This window comes from Zophobas morio, unplaced genomic scaffold (genome assembly GCF_036711695.1).
Source record: "Zophobas morio isolate AGI-343-1 ecotype UQ-CSIRO unplaced genomic scaffold, CSIRO_AGI_Zmor_V1 ptg000012l, whole genome shotgun sequence".
In the NCBI taxonomy this organism is placed as follows: domain Eukaryota; kingdom Metazoa; phylum Arthropoda; class Insecta; order Coleoptera; family Tenebrionidae; genus Zophobas; species Zophobas morio.
In genome coordinates, this window is record NW_026972117.1 from 22,373,284 (window position 1) to 22,390,174 (window position 16,891).

The following is a 16,891-nucleotide window of genomic DNA, read 5'->3' on the forward strand; positions in this document are numbered from 1 at the left end:
TACCGATACTGTTTTCACTTCAGCAGACATTAAGAAAATTCTACGTACTCATTTTCTGTTCTGTTACAAGCACATTACTAATACAGAAATGATTATTTCATTGTTATTCATTATCGCTAATAAAACTTGTCGGCATTTTTATAATTATATTTTTTTTGCTTATTTCCTTCCACAATGAAGACTGAATAATTGAATGTGTGATGTAAATATCGCTTATCAACATGTCATTTGTATTACTTATTATCTGAGTTAGGCACAGCCGAAGTGATGAGGAATCAATCAGACAAATATTAAAAACGACGGCGCGACGTCAGGCGATAAATTTGGCTGGGCGACTGTACAGTCTCAACCTCAGTGGCGTTTGATGTAGTTCAGGGTGTATCTGATCAAGATCATCACAAAAATTGTGATGTTGAACAGTCATTTGTGATTTTTAAAGCATTGTAACATCTAGGAGAACTCGTATAACTGAGGAAAATCTAGAAAAAGTAGTAATTATTATTAAGAATTCCCGAAGTTGTAGGCCACGACTGCAATGATCATCACTTCCGCGCTGCCGAAGTCTGATAATAATTATTCAATTTTGAACAGTTCCCTGAATTACAAGCACATATTATAAATCCAGTCAAAATAACAACCAATATCTCCACTAAGCACGATGTTATTGTTTGAATTTAACGATAAAGCTTTTATATAGGCACTACCCGCCGATTTTTTAGGTTTGATTCACTGTTTTTCTTTTTATTCTCCTACAAGTTTAAAACTCCGATATGATATGTTCACAAATTTAGTTGATTGTCGCTGATATTGATATATCGCGTGTTCAATTGAAAAAGTCATCAAATTGGTCTTGACATTTGGAAAACATTGTGAAGTATGTTGACGAAGAGCTACTTTCATGTTATCTCAACGTTGCATGCCCCCCTATAGTACGAAAAAATAGTTCTCGCGTTTCCGTCTGTCCGTCATCTATCTATGCTAATTTTTATTTAGACATATAGTAGCCGAAACTACTGGACCACGTTGTCAAATTTTATGTGTAAGTATGTAATATCGTGTGGATGGTGAAACGTTGCCCAAAATTTGTCTAATCCCCCCCGCCAACAATTAATTTTATAAAATAGATACTCCTGAACTTGTAGTTTATGAATACTTGTGGAGTGTTTAGCTTAAATATTGTATAACATTTTACAAATTGAAACTGCAAAACTATCGTAAGCATGGTAAATCGTTAATCATTTTTTTTTTTTTTCTTAAAATGATGACCCCATTTTACAATTTTGCTGAATAAATAAATGTTTTTTAAATTTGATAGAATAACATACTCCTACAAATGTGAATTATGAATCGGTGATTTTATTCCACACATCCAGATTTTTATGAAAAGATTATAAATTTGACATTGAAACTGCAAAACCGAATGCTTCTGAAATATTGCAAACGAAAGCATGGTAAATAGTTAATCAAAATGTTTTGTTCATGGCGTCACCAAAAAATGATGACGTCATCTTACAGTTTTGCCGAATAAATATTCTTCAAATTTATGAGCGTCTACTCTAAACATCCAGTTTTATTAGAGAAAAAGCGACTGTGCTTAATTAATTACTTACTCTTCTCCCCTGTGTTGAATTGAATTTAATTTTGTTTTAACTCAAATGTCGTTGCTGATGCTTGCTCTCTGAACGTGCTAATGGTCGAATTCTTTCGAAGTATAATTTCGAAGTATAAACATAAACAGTCGAAGTTAAGCAAGAATGTACTGAAAATACATTTTTCCCGTCCAGTATCTACTTTAACTATATTTATTTCGTATTGTCCTCAGTCGTGCGGATTGTGCTCCCGCGGCCCATGGACTGCGTATCACAGAGCAAAATTCTCACAATTTAATTAAATTTTATCATTTTTCAAAAGGCGTGAAAAGCTAAGTCGAAATAATTTTCGACCTACTTTTTTCGGTTAAAATTTAGTTGTAATGTTACCGATTTTTTATGGTTCTGTAAAGCCAAATTGTTTATAGTTTCCTACAAACATTAGATCTTTATCTTAAGACTGGAACGGCAGTATACAACTTTTTTAATATCATCAGAAAATTTTAGTGTACATATTTTATCAGAACATTGCAGAATGTAATAGAAATTTTACAACAATTTTTTTTTATTTTTAATACATGAATGTTCTTTATTTAATGCAATATTAAAAAATTGGTTTAAAGAGTTTAGACAGTACTTCCCTCGCTGTCAGAAACGTGACCACTGCATGCCTATTATGTTTTTTTCGCATTACATTTTTGTAGCGGGGCAGTTTAAAATAAATTGAGTCTTAATTTTTTCAATTTTGTCATTATTTGGCATTGATATCTGTGTCATTTTTTTTTCTGTGATTGCCATAAAATTAAATTGAGTCTCTGGGGTGTATAATATGTTGTCTATGCAAAAACTGTCAGGCGTGAACAGACAAAATGAACACCCTGTATAGTACTTGTAATTTGAAACAAATAGCCATAACACGTATCAACCTGTAGACGCGACGGTGAAACACAAACTAAACTAAAACATGGTTTCTACGAATTGCAGTAAGTGGATGACAATGCCGATGGTCCAGACATTTTTATTGCTCTGACTTCCATTTATTAAATAAAACATTGCATTTTATTTTAACTTTCCATATTGTATTTCACATTTGGTTAATTATAACGTCTCTAGATCTATGGCAGCATCCCCTAGCCTCCCCCTAGCTGCGGCCTTATGAAATATTGAGAAAATTTGAAAGTACAAAATTGCCCAATGAACTCCATTACTGTACGTCCTTAAGTTATCCTCGATAAGAAAAACAACTTGAAAGTATTCATGTTTATACATCGGAAGAATGTCACGTAGAAATTAGTTTGATTTGAATGAGTTCGTCTCCTCAAAACAGAGGATCAAAACAATTAACTAGTAAGCCAAAATGTTCTGAATATCGTTATTATAATAGGTCTCAGGTTGTGAGAACTGGAAGCTCGCCTTCAAACACCATTTCTGTGAAATCAGATGTCCCTTAAGGAGCTCATTGTGGGTGTATTATTTAATCTCTTTATTAACACATTTACCTTTCGGCATATTTTTCAAAAATACTTTTATTGCGGGATATACAATATTGATTTTTACCATTACTTACATCGTTTTTCTGTTAAATTAAAACACACGCTGTGTAAGTGTATTTATTAAGTTAGTTTAGTTTAGTTATTTTTTATTATTCTTATATTTTTGTTTTTCTGTAATGTCATGGGGCTTCCCGTAAATAAACTATTATTATTATTAATTCTTATTAAATAAAGACGTTTGTATTTTCACATTTTCGGGAAAATGGAGTGACTCGTTCTTGATTTGATCGAAAAAAAATTTCAATGCTATGATGAATCACAAGTAAAAACTCTTCATATTTTGCACATTTTGGATAGAATTTATTCGGCAAAATTTTTTAGGGGAAATAAACAGATTTATTTTGATTAACAATTTACCATGCTTACAATGACGTTAAAACGTCTGCAAGATTTCAAAGTATGTGTTCAGTTTTGCAATTCTTGATTTGATCATTAAAATTAATTGAATTATGTAGTCATTAATTTTTTTCAGACACCCCGTATAAGCAAATCTAAAAAATATTAATGCAGTGCAAATCACAAGTTGGTATAAACTCATCATTCTTTAACGCATTTAAGATGAGCAAATACATTTTGACCAAAAATTTACCATGCTTATGATAAATTTAAAGCATGTCCAAGATTTCAAAACATTCAGTTTTGTAGTTCCTGATTAAATCAATAAAATAAATACACGCATTTATTAATATTTTTTAGTCATCCTGTATCTGCAAATCCAAAAAATATGAATGGAATGATGAATCACAAGTACAAACTCATCAGATTTTGTACATTTTAGGTGGGATTTATTCGGCAAACTTTTGAGCTGACGTCATCAATTTTTTGGAGGAGATAAGTAAATATATTTTGGTTAAAAATTTATCATGCTTATTATAACTGTAAACCATCTGCAAGATTTCAAAGCATTCGGTTTGCAGATTCCAAATTAAATTGCAAAATGTTTCATAATTTTAATTTTTTTTTCCTCAAAAATCTGGACGTTTCGGGTAAAAACTCAATACGGAGTCATAAGCTACATGTGTAGGACTATCTTATTTCATACAATTTAAAACCAATTTACTATTCCTAATATAAATACAAAATTTGACAATAATCGGTCCAGAACTTTCGGAGATTATCTGTCTAATAAAAATCCGGGACGGCAAATAGAAGACGGACAAACAGACAGTCAAGCAGACAGGCGGACAGGCAGATGGACAGACAGACGGAAATCGGAGACCTATTTCTTCGTACTCTAGGGGTCATGAAAGGTCGACAAAACGCAAAAGTAGAGAATCGCTTACGCTCAGAAAGTAAAAACGTTATTTCAAAGGAATCACACCTATACAATTTAAAAGATCTTTAAGTAGTAAGTTGTATGAAATAAAACAATTTTTCAGAAAAATACACGAAATCATACCATTGTTTTTTCATGAAATAAGAAAAATTGGTGTAAAGTTCCTTCGTTCCCTAAATACAGCCGAACAAATCAAGTTTCTCGAAAAATTATAAAACTGGAATTTGCAAAATTTTGTTTATTTTATGATAACCTCTATAAGTAAAATACGTAGTGCAAAAAAAAATTCGATTAAAATGGAATTCGACCCCACACGGACAACAAAGCACAAGTCCTACGCTTGTTGAACCTGAACTCTGCGGATTTATCTTTTAACACGAGGCATTTTATCCATCAGTTACGTGAAACGTGATACTCTTGAATCACATTTAAAATTTGACAAAACAATCGATCCAGTAGTTTCTGGGAATTCTGTCTAATAAAAATCGACACAGACAGGAGATAGACAGACGGAAATGGAGATCTATTTTTTGTACTCTAGAGGCCATGAAGCGTTGAAAAAACATGAAAGAAACCATTCGCCGAATGAATCCTATTCCATTATTTCCTCACCCTACGCTCAAAAAATAAAAGCCGAATCAATTCTATGAAAAAACTCATTACATCGACTTTTTTATTTTGATTTGGCAACAATTAAATTGTAATTTTTTAAGAATAAACACAGAAGGAAGAATTAACGCTATAACTAAACGAACCTTGTTATTTTGTGGAGAGATATTTGCTTCCTTTTATGCGTAAAATATTTTGTTGTAATCTCAAACTTTTTTGTAAGTGATTTGAAAAGTTGTCACCTAAACTTCATTTGTTGTAAAATGATTTTCTTTTGGCCTTTCTACTTCTCGATAATAAGCTACTTTCATGTTTTCTCGACGTTTCATGATTCCAAGATTATGAAAATTAAGTTGTCTATCTGTCGTCTGTGTCGATATTTATTGAACAGCTAATCTCCGAAACTACCGGATCGACTGTCGTCAAATTCTATACATGTATATTAAGAAAACGCGAACTAAAATTTGTCTGGTCATCCCCACCTACAATGTGATGACATGATTTCAAAATTTGCATAGTAAATTTTATTTAATTTTCATAAAATAACGTCCTGTCATTGTGGTTTATGAATCTGTGTTCATTTTTACCCTAAACATACAAATCTCAACATTGTATAACACACGTTGTAATTTAATTTTAAGTTTGAAACTGGCAAATTTTTGCCGAACAAATCCTACCTAAAACAGTATTTTTTAATCTTACTAAATAACAACACACAATTCTTTATAAAATATGTTACGGAATTGTCCCTAATTTGAGTAGATAGATAACAAAAAAAAGTTAGAAGAGACATAACATGGAACAATGAAATATCCTATGAAATCTAAATAAATATTAAGATATTTTCAATTCTTAATTATAATTATCAAGACAAATCAAATCGTACAAGCGCTAATTAACAAAATACACATAAATCGAACAAGCTGTAAATTTCTGCTGGTTGATTTATTTGTTCGGTATCTGTATCTACATTTTCCAAATCATTCTCAATACCTTCTAAAATCGACGAATATATTCGATTCTGACTTAAAACTGACTGAAGTTAAACTCAATTCCCAACACAATGAATAACGCTACAGACGTAATGGACTGATATGATTCCTATTTTCAATTCTTGATATTGCCATGTTAACTTGAGTTCGTTTCGTACGACCTTTAATGGAAATAGAAATATTTTCTGTTTGCTACAGACGAGCAGCAAATATTTTTATTACCTTTTTGAACTCATAATTTAAGCAAATATTATATAGTTCAGAACATTATACGTATGAGTTAACTAGTAAGCTCAATTTAGTCCTGACACGTAACTTGATTAAAATTATTCCTCCAACTTTGTTCACTTTGCTAATTTCATTACACAAAAATGTATTGTGCTATTTTGTTTCAGAACGTAATTTAAATAAAATAATCAACAATTTTTATCATAGGTTTTACACGATCAAAAAATAAAGGACGTTTTCTAAAAGTCAACAATAGTCACATGTAAATTGATTATAACCCAACAAAAAATTATATTCCCACCTTGATTTCTAGAATTAAGTTATAAATGTTTCAGTTATAATTTTGTCTTATATATTTTCTATAAAGGTTGTGGTTTTAAAATAGTTTGATCGAGTAGTTGAGAAACGGTCTCTATGCAACTCTGCATATTTTTCCTTTCGTTAAGTTGCTGGAATGTTTGTAAAAATTCTCTCCATTTCAAGCAACGAAGCGAAATAATTTAATCTCAAACAAAGTTCTAACTCTGAGTTCTGAGTGATTAACAGCAGCGCCCCAAAGTCAATGAAAAGATAATAAAAGTTAAACTTATTCAATTTTAAATAAACGCCGTTATTATTTCAACAGTGAAACATTCGTAACTTTCAGAAACTGTTACGACAGACAGCGGTTCATGGCAGAGCACCACGACCCCAGCAAAACCCATGACCCACGATAAAATATACTACTTTTTACCGTACTGGGACAACAAACCTTGCATGCACATTAGGTCCGTATGGCCAGACTACAGAAGACGCATGTACAACTCCAACATAATTTCAAAACTTGTTGAAAAACTCGTAAGTATATTGACAACAGTCAGCAAATTGTATTAATATTAAATAACAGGAAGACGGGCTTTCGGAAGTGAACTCGTCAATGGACTCGGACGATCCTGAAACGGAAACACGCCTGAAACAGGTATTGGAGGATTTATCGATAGGTTGTACAAAATATGTGACCATATCTCAAGCGTCGATGACAGGACCGGGAACAGGAAAGACGAAGTTGGACAAAGAGCACCTCAAACTTTGTCAAAGGGAAATTGTAAGTGGAGGAAATGAAGGAAATGAAAAATTCACTCGGGTGTATTGTTTCAGGAAAATATAGGTAACGCTGCGAGAAATCTCCGTGCTTTGGTAACGAAAAGCTCGTTCAGAGAACGGTATAAAACAGCGCAAACTTACTTGACGAAACTGAAATTTTTAACGGAAGATGTAAGTGAAATCAATCGTTTCGTTCAATATTTTTTATCGACTGACAGCAACATTTCCGTTTTACTGACATAGCTGTTTAAGGAGTGAAATAGCACTTCAATAAATAATACAGTTATAACTTGTGCGCCACAAAGTCAAAAACTTAGCTTTTTAATTTAGCAGAGACGCTGTGGTGTCTAAAATATTTTTCCAGAATTACCTCATAATTTTTTTTTAAGACAGTCCGGAATCCTACGTACGTTCTTTTCTTTTAGCGATAATTCATTCGAATGTATATTGTATGTTTTAAGTCTAATTCTAAATACTTAATTAAAGAGACAATTTTTATGTTCAAGATCTGCTGCTTTGTTGCCTACTTACGCAAATAACTATTTTTGTAGCCCCAACATGCCCTTCCGGATGTATTCTTGTGGATTATCAGCGGAGGTAAACGACAAGCCTATCAAAGGATCTCGGCAAGGGATATTATTTATTCAATCGTTGACGAAGAGAGTGGAAGAGATTGTGGGAAGGTGCAGACGATGTTTCTCAAGGTGAGTAATTAAACTTGACGTTCCCTTTTAGAATTTTTGGAGATGAATACTAATTACACTAAAGCCAGTGACACCGGTAATTAGTGTAAAATTAGCTGAACGAGTTTAGTGACATTAATAAAGCTTTTGATCAATTTTGTGCCCAACAATGCGATACACGATTAAAATTCTCTGGGTATACAAAGACCATGATGCAATGGTACGTAATAATAGAAAGAAAACTAACTTTTAGGAATACAAATTTTTAGGATCGCTGCCTGTTGTTAATTTGACATTTTTCTCTCTTTGTCTTTTTTGAGTTTATCGCTATCTCCGCTTTTTCGGTTCACGTATTCCCTTTATATTCTCGTTGGGCATATAATCCACATTATACACTGCTACCTCCACGTCATTTTAAGCCATAGTACGTCAATACAGGGTGTCTAGCGAAAACTTCTCACAAGAATATTTCTGTGTCAAATATTTTTAAAAAAGAAATATTTTTAATAAACGAAGAAGTATATACATACATACTTCCACCGGTTATGTAACATTTCATTTAAAAACTCTGGGAAACAAAAATATTAAGGTGTTATTCTTTCGATAATTAAAAACAAAATTCAATGTGTTTTGAACATTATTTATCGAAACAACATATTAACAGAAAAGTCAATAGGAAAGCAAAACAGAGGAGTGATCAAACAACAAAGAACAAATCCATTAAGTTGAATGAATTATTTTCCATTTGTAAAACCAATTTTATCTTTTTACTTCCCGAGCGTAAGCAAAGGAAGTATTGTAATCGACTCCGTCGGCCGACTCTCAACTTTTACGTTTTCTCGATCTTTCATGACCCCTAGAAGACGAAGAAATAGGTCTCCCATTTCCGTCTGTCTGTCCGTCTGTCCGTCTGTCCGTCTGTCCGTCTGTCCGTCCGTCTGTCCGTCCGTCTGTCCGTCTGTCCGTCTGCCGTCCCGGATTTTTATTAGACAGATAATCTCCGAAAGTACTCGACCGATTGTTGTGAAATTTTGTACTTATATTAAGAATATCATGTAGATGGTAAAACGCTAACCAAAATTTGTCTAATCATCCCCACCACTAATGCGATGACGTCACTTCAAAATTGTACATAGTAAATGGGTTTTCAATTGTATAAAATAACATAGTCCTACACATGTAGTTTACAACTCTGAATCGACTTTTCACCCGAAACGTCCAGATTTTTGGAAAAAAAATCAAAATTATAAAACAACATTTTGAAATTTAATTTTTAATCTGCTAACCAGAATGCTTTGAAATGTTGCAGATGTTTTAAGGCTATAAAGAGCATCATAAATCTTTAGTCAAAAAATATTTGCTTATCCCCTCAAAAACTTGATGACGTCAACTCAAAAGTTTGTGGAATAAATCATATCTAAAATGTACAAAATATGATGAGTCTGTACTTGTGATCTATCACTCCATTCATATTTTTTGGATTTGCATAAACAGGGTGACTCAAAAAAATTAATGAATGCGTAAATTTATTTTACTGATTTACTCAGAAACTACACAACCGAATGCTTTGAAATCTTGCAGATGTTTTAAGGTTATAAAGAGCATAATAAATGTTTAGTCAAAATATATTTGCTTATCCCCTCCAAAAAATTGATGACGTCAGCTCGAAAGTTTGCCGAATAAATCCTATCCAAACTGTAAAAATATGATGAGTCTGTACTTGTAATTTATCATACCATTCATAATTTTTGGATTTGCATATACAGGGTGACTCAAAAAAATTAATGAATGCGTAAATATATTTTATTGATTTAATCAGGAACTACAAAACCGAATGCTCTGAAATCTTGCAGATGTTTTAAGGTCATAAAGAGCATAATAAATGTTTAGTCAAAATATATTTGCTTATTCCCTCCAAAAACTTGATGACGTCAGCTCGAAAGTTTGCCGAATAAATCATATCTAAAATGTACAAAATATGATGAGTCTGTACTTGTCATTTATCACTCCATTCATATTTTTTGGATTTGCATATACAGAGTGACTCAAAAAAATTAATGAATGCGTAAATATATTTTATTGATTTAATCAGGAACTACAAAACGGAATGCTCTGACATCTTGCAGATGTTTTAAGGTTATAAAGAGCATAATAAATGTTTAGTCAAAATATATTTGCTTATCCCCTCCAAAAACTTGATGACGTCAGCTCGAAAATTTGCCGAATAAATCATATCTAAAATGTACAAAATATGATCAGTCTGTACTTGTGATCTATCACTCCATTCATATTTTTTGGATTTGCATATACAGGGTGATTCAAGAAAATAAATGAAAGCGTAAATTTAGTTTACTGATTTACTCAGGAACTACAAAACCGAATGCTTCGAAATCTTGAAGATATTTTAAAATTATCATAAGCATAGTAAATTTTTGATCAAAATGTATTTGGTCGTCCCCCCTAAAAAAATTATGACGTCACCACAAAATTTTGCTGAATAAATCCTATCTAAAATGTACAAAATATGGTGAGTCTCTTCTTGTGATTTATCATTCCATTCAAATTTTTTCGATTTGCATATACAGGGTGACTCAAAAAAATTAATGAATGCGTAAATTTGTTTTATAGATTTAATCAGGAACTACAAAACCGAATGCTTTGAAATCTTGCAGATGTTTTAAGGTTATAAAGAGCATAATAAATTTTTAGTCAAAATATATTTGGTTATCTTCTACAAAAAACTGATGACGTCAGCTCAAAAGTTTGCCGAATAAATCGTATCTAAAATGTACAAAATATGATGAGTCTGTACTTGTGATTTATCATTCCATTCATATTTTTGAATTTGCATATGCAGGGTGACTCAAAAAAATTAATGAAGGCGTGAATTTATTTTATCGATTTAATCAGGAATTACAAAACCGAATGCTTTGAAATCTTGGGAATATTTTAAAGTTATTATAAGCATGGTAAACTTTTGTTCAAAATGTATTTGTTCATCCCTCCTAAAAAAATTGATAACGTCACCCTTAAATTTTGCTGAATAAATCCTATCTAAAATGCAAAAAATATGATGAGTTTGTACTTGTGATTTATCATTCCATTCATATTTTTTAGATTTTCTTAAGAGGTGGTTCAAAAAAATTAATGAAGTCAATTTATTTTATTGATTAAATTAAAGGCAACACTTATTATTAGTATTACACCCCAACCAACCCAATTTGGTAGACACAAAATTTGTTAAAGGAAAAACTCGGTTGAAACATAAGAGTAGCATCGCTTATTTACATCGACTTTAACATTACAGACCTGCATTTGTTTTATGCGCTCACTTGATACCGCGAATGTGAAATAGACATGTTTATAATCAACCAATTGTGAATTTCACCGTCAAGAATTAAAATAAAACCCAATGTTTTATATAATAAGCGGAAGTCTAAGCAATAAAACCGATGGTCCTTTTGTTTACAGTTTCTCTGTTTGACTCTCACGTATGCTGTTACGCTTGTCATCTTAAATTAAGAATGTTTATACATAAACGATTTTTAGTTGCCGTATACGTGAGTAAATTGTTTCGTTATTTTATTGATTATAAAAAATCAATATTCAAAACGACCCAATTCATTTTCCCGAAAATTTGGGAATACAATAATTTTATTCTTAGTATTACACTACATCTATCCCAACTGATATACGTGTCCTTGCAAAAATGTTGATGACGTCATCGCAATTTTTTTTTAAATGCCCACTACAAAAATGTAATGAGAAAAAAAACACAATAGGCATGCAGTCGTCAAGTTTCCGACAGCGAGGGAAGTACTGTCTAAACTCTTTAGACCAATTTTTTTATTGAACGATAAGAATTTTTCGAACATTAACTGCCCCTAATTTGGAAAAACACGTTGACCTTCTAATAGTTAAGAATAAATTCGGTCAGAATTTTTTGTTCTTTAAGTTACAAAGATTTTACATATTACTTCCCGAATATTGTAATTGAGTCCATCTGGCGATTCGCTCCTTTAATGTTTTCTCAACGTTTCATGAGCCCCTAGAATACGAAAACATAGGTCTCTCGTTTCCGTGTGTCCGTCTGCCGTCTGCCGTTTGTCCGCGTCTGTCGATTTTTATTAGACAGATAATCTTATAAACTACCGACTGTTTTATATCTATACTAGGCAGATCATGTAGGTGGTAAAACGCTAACCAAAATTTGTCTGATTATCCTCACCAACGATGATGTGATCTCCAACTTTTACAATAGCGAATGTTATTTAAATTTTATAAAATAACATACTTGTAGTTTATGAATCCGTGTGAGTTTTTACCCTAGGCATCAAATTTTTGTAAAAAAAATCAAAATTATTAACATTTTATAATTTAACTTTGAAATTGCAAAACTGAATGCTTTGAAATCTTGCAAACGTTTTAAGATTATCAGAAGCATAGTAAATCATTATTCAAAATCTATCCGTTTAGGACACTCCTCAAAAATGATGGATAACGTCTTCTCAAAATTTTCTCAAATAAATCCTATCTATTATGTGCAAAATATGATGAGTCTCCACTTGTGATTCATCATTCCGTTCATGGTTTTTTTAATTGTTTATACAGGTGACAAAAAAAATAATGAATGAGTCAATTTTTGTTTTATTGAATAAATCAAGAATGCATCCCTCCATTTTCCCGAAAATTTGGGAATACAATACTGTTATTATTAGTATTACACTGCACCACTGTCGGAACCTCCAGAAAATCCTCTTACTCCCTTTTACCACTAGCTTCACATTTTATCCGCCAAAAACCAAAAGAATATTTTTCAAAAACAATTTAAACTTCACATAATACTTTATCTACCAAAATCCAAAAGAGTGTTTATCTTTAATTAATAATTAACTGTTGAAGAGACATATTTCCCACTGCGTGAACTAGGTAAGACTGGTTTCGGTACATTACACCCCCTCTCAGCTCCCTCGACGACCGATTTTCCAATCCGCGAATCCACGCATCAAGTCGTCTGATATTTCCAAGAACTTCTCATAGCGTTTTTTTCCAAGAAATATCGATTTTTATAAAATCATAATAATCACAGTCACTGAAAAAGTAACTGTAAAAATCAAATTTAAAAATTACACAGAATTTTGCTTTTTTTAATGTTTTGAAATCCCTATTATTTTTTAAAGAATTTAAAAGAGTGTCGGAGCATCTGATGATTTTTGAAAGAGATTAGAAGAACCTTGAGGTGCCTACTGTTTTTTTTTTAAGAGTTCAAAACTGTGCGTTAAAACTTTACACAGATTCTTTTAGTAACTATTAAGCCAATTATTTTAAAATTTAGCACGCGTTTTAAGGCCATCATCAGCGTGATAAATCTCTAACAAAATTAATTATCTCTCCATCTAAAAATTTGATGACGTTATCTAAAAATGTGCCAAGTGAATTATGTATAAAACATAACCAAGAAAAATCTCATTAAAATTTAACAAATAAAAAATTTTCCTTGCTCACTCTTCTTCTACAATCTAGACTTCTAAAATCAAACACGTCTCCTATTTTGTAATTGGCTGAAGTGATTATCATTAAACATAGCTAAGAACTATCTCGATTGAACCAGCTTTCAAACAAAAAAAAATTTATTTGAAATCGGTTCATCCGTTTGGGAGCTTCGATGCGACATACAAACATACAGACAGAGACACAAAGGCATCAAACTTATGACAGACATACAAACAGACAGACAAAGGCCCCAAATTAATAACACTTCTCTTTTTGTGTCCGGTTTTAATAACCTAATTGTTAAAGAATGGTATAAAAGGTTTTTTTGGCGAGGCACTAGGCGAGTTAAAACTTAAAATGCTCTCCGGGAACGCTTAAAATGTTACGTAAACGAGTCACAAATATTTTTGTTTCTTGTGTCTGACATTTTAACCATGAAATAGATCTATATGCAATAATTTATTTTTTACAAAGTAAATTTTTTAGTAGCAAATAACTTCCCTGCAAAGAACCAAAATAAAATATTTAGTAAAGTTTTGAAGTCTGAAGGAATTTTTGGTAGCAATGAGCGAATAATTTTTTAGAAAAATTGTTAATAAATAATAATTAGTAGTATATATTTATTTATTTATTTATTTTATTAATCTTTGAGGACTATACTCTAAAATTATTTTTAACTATACAGAATGTTCTATTTTAAAGGAGTAACACACAATTTAGTTTTTTTTTTATGAAACATTGTACGTATTTTGACATATTTTGATTGACTTCTTAAGCTTTACAATCACAGTTTATTGTGAAAGTTTCGATGCAACGTTGCCAAATTATTCCACTTTTCTTGAAATTTTTTAGCAATATGGAGGGTTCATAAAAAATCGTAGTAGGGTAATTTTTAAAATCTATATATTACAATATTTTGTCGAGAAATAAATAAAGGTACGGGTTTTATTATGGTTTACATAAAATTGAAGCTTCATATACAGAGTGTTTAAAAAAATAATTATTATAGTCGACGCACAATGAAAAAAAATTGGTCTAAAGAGTTTAGACAGTACTTCCCTCGCTGTCGGAAACTTGACGACTGCATGGCTATTGTGTTTTTTTCTCATTACATTTTTGTAGTGGGAATTTAAAAAAAATTGCGATGACGTCATCAACATTTTTGCAAGGACACGTATATCAGTTGGGATAGATGTAGTGTAATACTAAGAATAAAATTATTGTATTCCCAAATTTTCGGGAAAATGAATTGGGTCGTTTTGAATATTGATTTTTTATAATCAATAAAATAACGAAACAATTTACTCGCGTATACGGCAACTGAAAATCGTTTATGTATAAACATTCTTAATTTAAGATGACAAGCGTAACAGCATACGTGAAAGTCAAACAGAGAAACTGTAAACAAAACGACCATCGGTTTTATTGCTTCGACTTCCGCTTATTATATAAAACATTGGGTTTTATTTTAATTCTTGACGGTGAAATTCACAATTGGTTGATTATAAACATGTCTATTTCACATTCGCGGAACCAAGTGATCGCATAAAACAAATGCAGGTCTGTAATGTTAAAGTCGATGTAAATAAGCGATGCTACTCTTATGTTTCAACCGAGTTTTTCCTTTAACAAATTTTGTGTCTACCAAATTGGGTTGGTTGGGGTGTAATACTAATAATAAGTGTTGCCTTTAATTTAATCAATAAAATAAATTGACTTCATTAATTTTTTTGAACCACCTCTTAAGAAAATCTAAAAAATATGAATGGAATGATAAATCACAAGTACAAACTCATCATATTTTTTGCATTTTAGATAGGATTTATTCAGCAAAATTTAAGGGTGACGTCATCAATTTTTTTAGGAGGGATGAACAAATACATTTTGAACAAAAGTTTACCATGCTTATAATAACATTAAAATATTCCCAAGATTTCAAAGCATTCGGTTTTGTAATTCCTGATTAAATCGATAAAATAAATTCACGCCTTCATTAATTTTTTTGAGTCACCCTGTATATGCAAATCCAAAAAATATGAATGGAGTGATAGATCACAAGTACAGACTCATCATATTTTGTACATTTTAGATATAATTTATTTCACAAACTTTTGAGCTGACGTCATCAAGTTTTTGGAGGGGGTAAGCAAATATTTTTTGACTAAAGATTTATGATGCTCTTTATAGCCTTAAAACATCTGCAACATTTCAAAGCATTCTGGTTAGCAGATTAAAAATTAAATTTCAAAATGTTGTTTTATAATTTTGATTTTTTTTCCAAAAATCTGGACGTTTCGGGTGAAAAGTCGATTCGGAGTTGTAAACTACATGTGTAGGACTATGTTATTTTATACAATTGAAAACCCATTTACTATGTACAATAAGGAAATTCGAGGTGGTGGGCTTGGTTGAGACTTGGGTAGAAGAAAAAAACTGGGAAAATACTAGAAATAAATTGCCAAAAGAATATAGATGGAAATCCGAACATGCGAAAAGAAGCAAGAAGAGGGGAAGAGCAAAGGGTGGAATAATAACAGGCATTAAGGAAGATGTAGAAGAAATAGAGGAAGAGAGAATTAAATCAGTTGAAGGAATACAAGAGAGAAGAATTAAAATAGGGGACAATAGTTGGAGGATAATGACAGTATACAGTCAGAACGTAAAAAAGACCAGTAGAGATTTAGATGAAATAAATTATGAAATAGATGAAAAATATTGCTTGGTGGTAGGCGGGGATTTCAATGCTAGAATTGGAAACAAGGGAGCTGAATGGGAGTGGGACAAGGAAAAGGATGAGGGAAAAAGGAAATCAAAAGACCGAACAGAGAACAAAGAAGGAAAGAAACTGTTGGAGTTGGTAGAGGAAAAGGGATGGAAAATACTGAATGGGAATACAGAAGGTGACAAAGAGGGTGAATACACATATATAGGGGGGCAAGGGAGATCAGTTATAGATTATGTTATCTGTAATGAAATAGCGGACCATGGCATCAGAGATATGGAGGTTGGAATAAGGAGCGACTCAGATCACCTACCAACAATTACACAGGTGGAAAAGACTAAGAAGGAAGAGTTAGAGAACAGAAGAGAAAAAGAGATATACGAATGGAATGAGAAGTCGATTGAAGAATATAGAAGAAAACTGAGAGAGTACAATACAGGAGGAGGAACAGTGGAAGAGATGGCCAGAAAACTAAAAGTAGAGATGGGGAAGGCATCTCGTAAGAAGGTTATCAAAATGGGAGGAATAGAAAAGAGGGGAATTTCATGGTGGGACGAAGAATGCTGGCAGAAGAAAATAGAAGTAAGAAGGAAATTGAGACGATGGCTAAAGAACAGAGGTAATGAAAAGGAATATAGAAAAGAAATTAAGGACTATAAGAAA

The 16,891-nt window shown here is 31.8% G+C and overlaps 1 protein-coding gene across 1 annotated transcript in view; it reads left to right on the plus strand.

Moving 5' to 3' along the window:
• LOC135128012 (otoferlin-like) overlaps positions 1 to 16,891 on the plus strand; it is a 238,177-nt gene that overhangs the window by 207,449 nt on the left and 13,837 nt on the right. Inside the window, exons 12-15 of the mRNA XM_064054794.1 lie at positions 6,894 to 7,084; positions 7,134 to 7,331; positions 7,385 to 7,501; positions 7,882 to 8,034. Of these exons, the coding sequence (XP_063910864.1) occupies positions 6,894 to 7,084; positions 7,134 to 7,331; positions 7,385 to 7,501; positions 7,882 to 8,034 (659 nt within the window). The remainder of the gene's footprint in view (positions 1 to 6,893; positions 7,085 to 7,133; positions 7,332 to 7,384; positions 7,502 to 7,881; positions 8,035 to 16,891) is intronic.